This window comes from Quercus lobata, chromosome 4 (genome assembly GCF_001633185.2).
Source record: "Quercus lobata isolate SW786 chromosome 4, ValleyOak3.0 Primary Assembly, whole genome shotgun sequence".
NCBI classification, from domain to species: domain Eukaryota; kingdom Viridiplantae; phylum Streptophyta; class Magnoliopsida; order Fagales; family Fagaceae; genus Quercus; species Quercus lobata.
In genome coordinates, this window is record NC_044907.1 from 11,346,017 (window position 1) to 11,354,726 (window position 8,710).

Here is an 8,710-nt window from a genome sequence, read left to right on the forward strand (position 1 = left end):
GGCTGTTGTGTTGCATCTCTTAAGAAGAATCTACCCTTTACATTTTTTTTTTTTTAATATGTAATTAGCCTAGAAAAAAATAGATGTGCCACTTTCAAAGTATGCACAATTGGGAGATTAAAGGTAAAGGAAAATGAGAAAATGAGCCCACCTAAATATTTTTTGCTCTTCTTGATGTTGACTTCTCTAGCATCATCCAGAATCAAATTCATGTACTCCTTAAAGCCCTATAAGGCGTAAAAATTAACATTTTAACAAACTTACGTGTATTCACTTAAAATTAAGAAAGAAGCTAAAAATTAGACTGATATCAACCTTTTAACCAAAATTCAACATTTTAATGATTCCACATCAATCATCTATTTTGCCATTGTTAGCTGCAACATATATCTTTTCATCTGTGACAAATATGGTGCAATTTTGGCCAAGGTTAGACAAACTCCATCCTATAATTTAAAAGAACATGCTACAACCATGGATAGGAGGGTAGAACAATAAATTACATGTTCATATAAAGATCTCAAAGTTCTCAAAATGTAAATTTGACAATATCACCCTCCAAACATGTTTGATATACATAACGTATAGCAAAAATACTTACCATAAATGTAATTAAAAATTGGAGTACTAAATTACAACCCTCTACATAATATTATATATATATATATATATAGTAAATAAAAAAAGAATATCCTTAACCATTTTATCTTCAAAACGTTATAACAAGCAATGCTGCAAAAATTCAGGATTATTCACCTACCCTACAAATAGCTTAACCGTACTTGCTACTCCATATAATTCAAATCAAGACGTTTGATTTTCCCCCTCGTCACACAACCATATTATCAACTAAAATTTTAAGAATAGAATTACATGCAAAACCCTGAAGATTTATAGAGACAATTTAATGATGTACCTTGTACCTTGTAATAGTTCTTGTTATTGATAGGCTTGATCCTCGTGTTTTTAGGTTCTAAGATTCTTGGTGAGGGACCTAGTGACTAGATTGGATGATTATGTGTGCCCGGTTGAGGTAAATTCGGATGGACTTCCGAGATAAGTGGCTTCTTAATGGGATTAAAAATAATAATAATCATATTGCACAAAACATTGTTGTTAAAAAACATTTTGAAAAATTATTTTGTGGGACTATGTTCTCTTAGAAAGTGTCGTGTTGTGACTCTACTATATATGATTATATATGAAAAGCGCATTATGTTTGATATTGCATATAGCGAAATGTATGAATTATTGGCATGGGAAGACAAGCATCTTTGATCTCGTCATTTGACAATGTATTTCATGTGCTATCTGGAAATATTAAAAGATGCTTTATCTTAAACTTTATTATTTGGGAAGTTATACAAAATCTTTTTGACAAGGAATGATTTCGAAGAGTTTGGGAATTTTATGGAAGTCTAGCACTACAAAACGCGGGGGCCTTGGGCCGCGTTTTTTCAGCCGCGGCCATAAAAACGCGGCCCAAGATAGACTAAAGCCGCGTTTTTATAAAACGCGGCTTAAACAAAACCTTAAAGTCGCGTTTCAAACGCGGGGCCATAGAAGGGTTCTAAGGCTGCGTTTTTTTGCGCTAAAAACACGGCCTAAGGGCCTCCATATTTAATTTTTTGGCAAACTTTTTTTTTAATTTTTTTTTTCTGTTTTCCTTAACTGTGGCCGCATTTTTAAAATGCGGCTTTAGCATAGACTAAAGCCGCGTTTTATAAAAACGCAGCTTAAAAAAACCTTAAAGTCGCGTTTTAAATGCAGGGCCATAGAAGAGGTCTGAGGCTACGTTTTTTTGAGCTAAAAACACAGCCTAAGGACCTCCGTATTTAATTTTTGGCAAACTCTTTTTTTTTTTCTGTTTTCCTTAACTATGGCCGCATTTTTAAAATGCAGCTCTAGCATAGACTAAAGCCACGTTTTATTGAAATATTTTATGAAACTACTTAAGGCGTGAACCCTTTTGAGTCCAGGGCGTGACAGTACGTGACTTTGTACTTAATAATATCTTTCTCATTCATTAAAGGAAAAGTCAAATATACCATTGGTTCCTAAAACCTTAGCCCATGACCAATTTAGCCCTTGAAATTTATAGTGTTCTCTTTTAGTTCATAATTAACAACCTTAAAGTAATTAACAACCTAAAAGTGAATTTTTTTAGTCCCTAACATATCTAATGGAGTGATGATAGGTTAGATTTTAGTTTGGTCACGTAATGGTCGCATAGAAGAATTTAATAGATGTTGACAAATTAATGAGTTTTTTATGTGCTGTTAAATCCTGACGGAGGAGATTAATAGTTGCTTCATTTGTTGCCTTCTCATGCACAAGGCCACTAGGTGTATGATAACATCATTAGTCGACTGAAGAAGAAACACAACACATTTGAGCAAAATAATTTGACTCACCGGATTTGAGCCTCCAACGCCAACCATTGTCATGTAATCTCGCTTAAGCAAATCCATAGACTTCTTGTGTTCCTGCTCACATATTCATAATCAGATAGATTTACAAGTACACCCAATAGAAATTATGATCAGAGCTTCTCATTTTCCCTGTTAGGCTTTTAACATATTTAACATGTAGAAATTATGGAATCAACTTACATATTCTTGATGGAGACGTTTATCAAAAAATATGAACGTCAAAATTATTCTTGACTTACATATTCTTGACTTCCTCAAAAAAAAAAACTTACATATTCTTGATGGAGACGTTCATCACTCACTCTATTAAGTTCTTTCAAACTCTGGCATTTTGTGCGCTGTTCAAGCCGCATTTCAAACAATAATGAATGTAGGCAAAGGAAAAAGATAGTTATTATGAATTAAGGGATCCATTTGGTTAGGTGCTTTGGGGGTTTAAAAAAAGCGTTTTTAAAACTTAAAACTTTATTTTGCAACCACGACTCCTCCTCATAGCTTGTTTTACAATCACTCATTTTAAATTCAAAATGTTTTCCAACTTATTTGCTCATGTTCATGTGGAGGGATGAGAAGGAAGTTGAAAAAGAGACGGACCTGGTCAGCAAGGGTATATAGAGATTCTGATTGCAGTCTGGTCAGCCGCTCATTCTCTGCAATGTACATATATATATATATATAGAGCATAGTACTTCAATTGACTTTAGAAGATTTTTTTATTTAAATTGTTTATTGAGGAATATAACAAACTCAAAGCAGTAAAAGAATGGAAATCCTATTTGACCTTGGCGGAGAGAATGAGAAGTGAATTGGAGGGCTTCTCGGATTTTGAGCTCAGCATTGGAGTTGGTTTTGAGCAATTCTATCTCCGTAATGGCATTCTTGAAATCCTGAATTAAAGATTATTAACAATTACTAACAATTACCAATTCTCTCTCTATATGATATATTACACCATATGGTTACCTGGTAGATGAGATCGAAATTGGGGAGCAGCACCAACTCCATTTCTTCCTCATTGCTGCTTCCCACCATTTTTCTATTCTCTCAGTTGTGTCACATTGGCGAGAGAGAAGAGAGGGAGGACCATCGACGTGAAAGGAATAGGAAGCTTCAAGCTTAAAGACAAAAAATCATCGACTTTCTACTGACCAGACAAAGCACTAGCGCTGCTTCTCCTTGGTTATTCAAAGATCACAACAAAGCATTAGTTAAGGTCAATAAAAAAAAGGAATCACTGGATCATAGTAAATTAACAGATAGCGGTGTACCTGAGAAGAAGTTGGATATATTGAACAGCTGGGGTTCCTGTAGAAATTAAGCCCTTCAGATTTAGATCACTTTTCCATCAATTTTTATGACTGGTACGTGAGCTATCTTGGGCCAGTCTTCCCCTTTCTCCCTAAGACACCGATTTTTCAGCAATGGACATTTCGTGACACTCAGAAAAGATAGAGATGTTGGCAGACCATCTTCGGGCATGGAATGAAGATTTGGGCAGCGGCCAATCCCCAAATGTTTGAGTGCAATAAGATGTAAAAGTTCATCACCATTCAGAGATTTCAAAAACAGATTATTCCAAATTTCAAGGGATGTAAGAGACAAGGGCAGCAGCTCCCTCTCTGGAAAGGATTCTGAAGTTTCAAAACCCCTGATACAGAAGCTTCTCAAAGAAGGCAGTGCTTGCAAACCCCAACCCAAGCGGCTAGCGATAAGTTTTTCACAAGAATGGATTTCAAGCGAATTTAAACTGGATGGCAACCCCCCATCTGGAAATGACTCCAGTTCTGGACAAAAACGTATACTCAAATCCTGAAGAGATGCGAGCAGGGTGTGCATCTGGCCAGGAAGCGCCTTCAAATTATTACAGTGATCAGCACGGAACAAGGTCAGGTTGGGGGCAGGCAGTCCCTCTTCGGGAAAGGATACAAAATTGGAACAGTTACTGATTTGTAAGCTTCTGAGAGATAAGAGATGCTGAAGCCGTCCTTGATTTGAAAATGAAAAAGAATGAAGATTCTGACATCCGTGGATATCAAGATGATTCAGCTTTGGAAATAGTTCCAATGGGAAGGACACAAGAGAATCGAAACTGCTTCTTATGCACAAACTCTCAAGGGATGGATAGCATCGGTGCATCGGAAACACTAAGTTCCCACAGTTGTTGACACTAAGTGATTTTAGTGCATCGGCTTCGCCAATACTAGGAAGCAACCTGAGAGATGGACAATCAGAGATATCTAACTCCTCAAGGCAGTGGTTGTTACCCATAGGTAAAGACACCGAGGCATCATATCCACTAATTGTGAACTTTAGCACTTGAGGTGGTAGTTCATTCAACAACACTTCATTGCAATACTGTAACTTCAATTCATGGATGACTGGTACACGTGGAAGTGAAGCAACAAGCTGCTGACATTTTTCAATCACAAGTGCCTTTAAAGAAAAAAGGCTATCCGGAAGACCCTTAGTCAGGTTACAACAATTTTGTATAAAAAGCTGTCGGAGACGAGGGAAAGCTACTGCACCTCCATTGTCATCTCTGAAAGGAAGCCATTCCTGCAATTGCAACATGTTCTTGAAGCGCAAAGTTTGGAGCGATGCAAACGGCTTGCTTTCAGAACCAACAGTCCCATAAAACTCTGAACCAATAGTCACCACTCCATCTAATCCCTCAATAGAGAGGTTCTGCAGAGAGGGCAGTTGACCAAATGGTGGCAAGAAGAGGCAATACTTACAATTTCGAATTTGGACCGATACGATATTGCAGGATGCATGTCCTAACCAGTCTGAAAGTATTGTGCCACCATAATTTTCAATGGTAAGCCTTCTCAGGTTTGCATGAGGTTGCAAGTGGTCTAGTATATCTCGATCTTTTTTGGAGTCATTTGTATCCCCACCCCACTTTAATATCAATTCATTAAGTTGCAACTTATCCTTCAAATTGGCCTCTAAAGCATCTCTAGCATCAACAACATTTTCTAGCTTCAAAACAGAAAGGCTTCCCTTAAGTTGCTGAAACTCCCCCAACTCTTTGATGCCAGAGCCACCCTTTTTGCCCAAAATAAAAGAAGTTAGTGTTTGGAGACTTTTCAATCTACCCATTAGCATTGGCATTTCTATCAAGTTTGTTTCACTAATATCAAGATGACGCAAGTTAACTAGCCATCCCATGTTGGCAGGCAACTCAGTGAGAGAATAACAAAATGACAGAAGTAATGTTTGCAAATTATATAAAGTACACACTGAATCAGGTAATACTTTGATTGCAGTGCGAGAAAGGTCCAAATATCGTAAATGTTTTAAATTACCAATTGAGTCTGGTAGAATTGTCAAATTCCAGTACTTAGATAGAGATAGTACCCTTAAGCTTCTCAATTCTGGTAATAAGTGGAGTACAACTTTAGTACCTAAGCACGCTGACTGCAATGACGCACTTGAAGGTAGAAAGCTTCGCAAACCCTTGGCTCCATGAAAGGCTTCAAATTTCTCATAGGCATCAAACTTCCTTCTAGAATATGAAAAATAGCGAGTCTTTCCCGACAAGTCATATGAATTGTCAGCCTCCATTCTAAAACAAAATTCTCCAGAGACAAAGAGAGCTAAATCATTCAAAAGATCATGCATAGCATAGCATGAACTCCTACCACTTGTCCGCCGAAAAAATGACCTAGATACTAGATCATTGAAGTACTCAACACCTACTTCTTCCAAATTCTCTCTTTTAGGATGCAATAAAAAATCTTCTGCCATCCATAACAGCACTAATTCCTCCTTTCTAAATTTATAGTTTTTCGGAAATATTGAACAATAGGCAAAGCATGGTTTGAGATGTGAAGGTAGATAGAGGTAACTCAATCTGAGAGCTGGAAGAATATTACTTTCACAATCTGAGAAATTCCATATATTGCTCTCCACAATCTTAACCCATTCCTTAGGATCCAACTTCAACCGTAAGAGACCGCCAAGAGTTTTTGCTGCTAAAGGCAAGCCATTGCACTTTTGCACTATTTCCTTTCCAATTAGTTCCAAGTTCGGATACGCCTTAGATTCTCTGTTGCCAAATGCATGTTTTGCAAATAATAACCAACAATCTTCATCCGTTAAAGGCTTTAGATGATAAGTTTGAACTGTGCGTGCAACTGACGCAACAGTTTCATTACGTGTTGTTAAGATTACCTTACTTCCCTTAGCCCCAGATTTGAAAGGGGTTCGTAAGACCTCCCAATCCAAGTAATTCTCATTCCAAATATCATCTAACACAATCAGAAATTTCTTTCCCACAAGACTCTTGTTCAACCTAACTTGGAGTAGGTCTAGGTCGTTAGTATCTCCTGTCGAGGAACTCACTGCCTCAAGAATAGTTCTTGTGATCCTAAGCAAATCAAATTCTTGTGAAACACAAACCCATGCTCTGACATCAAAATTCTCCACCACCAACTTCTTGTTATATAGAAGCTGAGCAAGTGTGGTCTTGCCTACGCCACCCATGCCCACTATGGGAATAACACTTATGTTATAACCACCGCCATCATCTTCTAGCAACAATTCAATTATGGCCTCCGAATCTCCATCTCTACCGTATACAGCAGATTCTTCTACCAAAGACGTCGTCGGCCTTTTTGGTGAAGGTTTCTCACCACCACTACTTTCTTTAAGACCAAGGAAGTCTCTTTGCTTTGCAAGAAATTTTAGTCTGCCTAAAATCTCTTCTAACTAAAGTTCTATTTCCTTGTAAAAACAACTATGAGAAGTCAAGTTGAAGAGTTGTACCTTACTCTTCAGTTCAGCTTCCAACTTGTAGCGCGAGGCATCAGTCGCAATCTCATCCAGCAAGTCCTGAGCTTGATAGGCAGCATCTTTTAGCTCGTTAACCCAGTCTTTGACAACTGGGTTATTTATCTGCTTCTCCTCTGCATCATTGAGGACTGCATTGATAAATAATAATGAAGTCTTCAACCTCATCAGTGGTTTTTTACTAAGCTTCCATCGGCTGAAGAACTCTAGTACTTCATGCGATGCCATCCTGTCAAACAAAACCTGGAGAAAAGAAGAGAGAAATGCTCCTCCAACCACAGCCTCAGCCATTTTTTTTTTTTTTTTGCAAGTGAAAGAATTGAAGGAAATAATAGTGAAGCGATTGAGAACAACGGACTACAAAATGGAAGGGTCAAAAGCTTTGAGGATTTTTGTTTGTTTGCAAAGGAAAGAATTGAAGGAAATAACAGTGAAGTGGTTGAAAACAATGGAGTACAAATGGATTTGAGGATTCTGTAATTAGTTCTTGAGCCAGATTTTAAAAATGAACGACTCTTCTACGGATTGAGCACCTGATGTAATTCATCTCTCTCTCTCTCTCTCTCAAATTTTTTTTTACATTTTTTACTTTTTTTAACTTGAACTTTTTAAACTTTCTTTTAGCATATTCTATTTGATGGTTGAAATTGAAAATTGTTTTACAACTTTCAATCTCAACCATGGATTACAATTGCATCCCCTTTTACTATCTGAAGTAGACAACCTACCGTGTCACTGTCATGCGGCAGACTAAGACCCCACAGCCCAAATTGGGTTGATGCTAAAATAGTGGGCCTCACGGATATATCATCATTCTAACTCATTCACTTTTCTTTTATCTTGTACAACCAAACGGAAGAAATGACATCCCTTCTTTTCTTTTCCCTTCTCCAATTTCCAAACATAGTATTTGAGTAAAAGAGTAGAAGGAACCAGAGGTGATGATTTTTTTTTTTTTTCCTTTTTTTCTCAATCCATAATGTTCACCAATTTTGGTGGCAATTATTAAGCAGATGCCGCCATATCAATGCACTATTGATAATGTATTTTGTTAGCCATGGTTTGCTTGCAAAAATACCAAACCGAGTCAAGGTTTTTCCTAGATCACCATATTGCAGCTTCCTTTGATGATGATGTTTTTGTTGGGTTTGAGTTGAACTCAGTTAAATTAACCAATTACTCAAGTTGATTAATTACATTAATTATGCAAATGTTAAATTAATATGTGATTCACATAATCATTTTACAAAATCTAAGTGCAAGGAAAAATAAATTTTGGCATGGCAAAATGGTTATGATAGGAAAAATCCTAACGAGAAAAACCAAACAGTTAGTTTGGAGGTCACCATCAATTTGAAGAATTCACTATGAAGATTAATGTCATAAGAATTAGACTTGATTCTAAAGTTCTTGCCTACTGTAGAACTTACTAAACTATCCAAGTGCAGCTCTAGCCTAGTTGAATTACTCTTCAAGTTAATCTC

At 37.0% G+C, this 8,710-nt stretch overlaps 2 protein-coding genes across 2 annotated transcripts; both read right to left on the minus strand.

The window, feature by feature from the left end:
* Nucleotides 1-313: 313 nt before the first annotated feature.
* On the minus strand, nucleotides 314-3,485 carry LOC115984048 (protein At-4/1-like). The gene is made up of 6 exons (XM_031106927.1): nucleotides 3,396-3,485; nucleotides 3,214-3,319; nucleotides 3,027-3,082; nucleotides 2,705-2,770; nucleotides 2,415-2,486; nucleotides 314-398 (listed from the first exon to the last, which is right to left on the minus strand). The coding sequence occupies exons 1-6, from the start codon at nucleotides 3,462-3,464 to the stop codon at nucleotides 360-362; spliced, it is 408 nt and encodes a 135-aa protein (XP_030962787.1). The 5' UTR covers nucleotides 3,465-3,485; the 3' UTR covers nucleotides 314-359.
* A 32-nt stretch (nucleotides 3,486-3,517) lies between these two features.
* On the minus strand, nucleotides 3,518-7,545 carry LOC115984047 (putative disease resistance protein At3g14460). The gene is made up of 2 exons (XM_031106926.1): nucleotides 3,701-7,545; nucleotides 3,518-3,607 (listed from the first exon to the last, which is right to left on the minus strand). The coding sequence occupies exon 1, from the start codon at nucleotides 6,918-6,920 to the stop codon at nucleotides 3,762-3,764; it is 3,159 nt and encodes a 1,052-aa protein (XP_030962786.1). The 5' UTR covers nucleotides 6,921-7,545; the 3' UTR covers nucleotides 3,518-3,607; nucleotides 3,701-3,761.
* Between the last annotated feature and the right edge of the window lie 1,165 nt (nucleotides 7,546-8,710).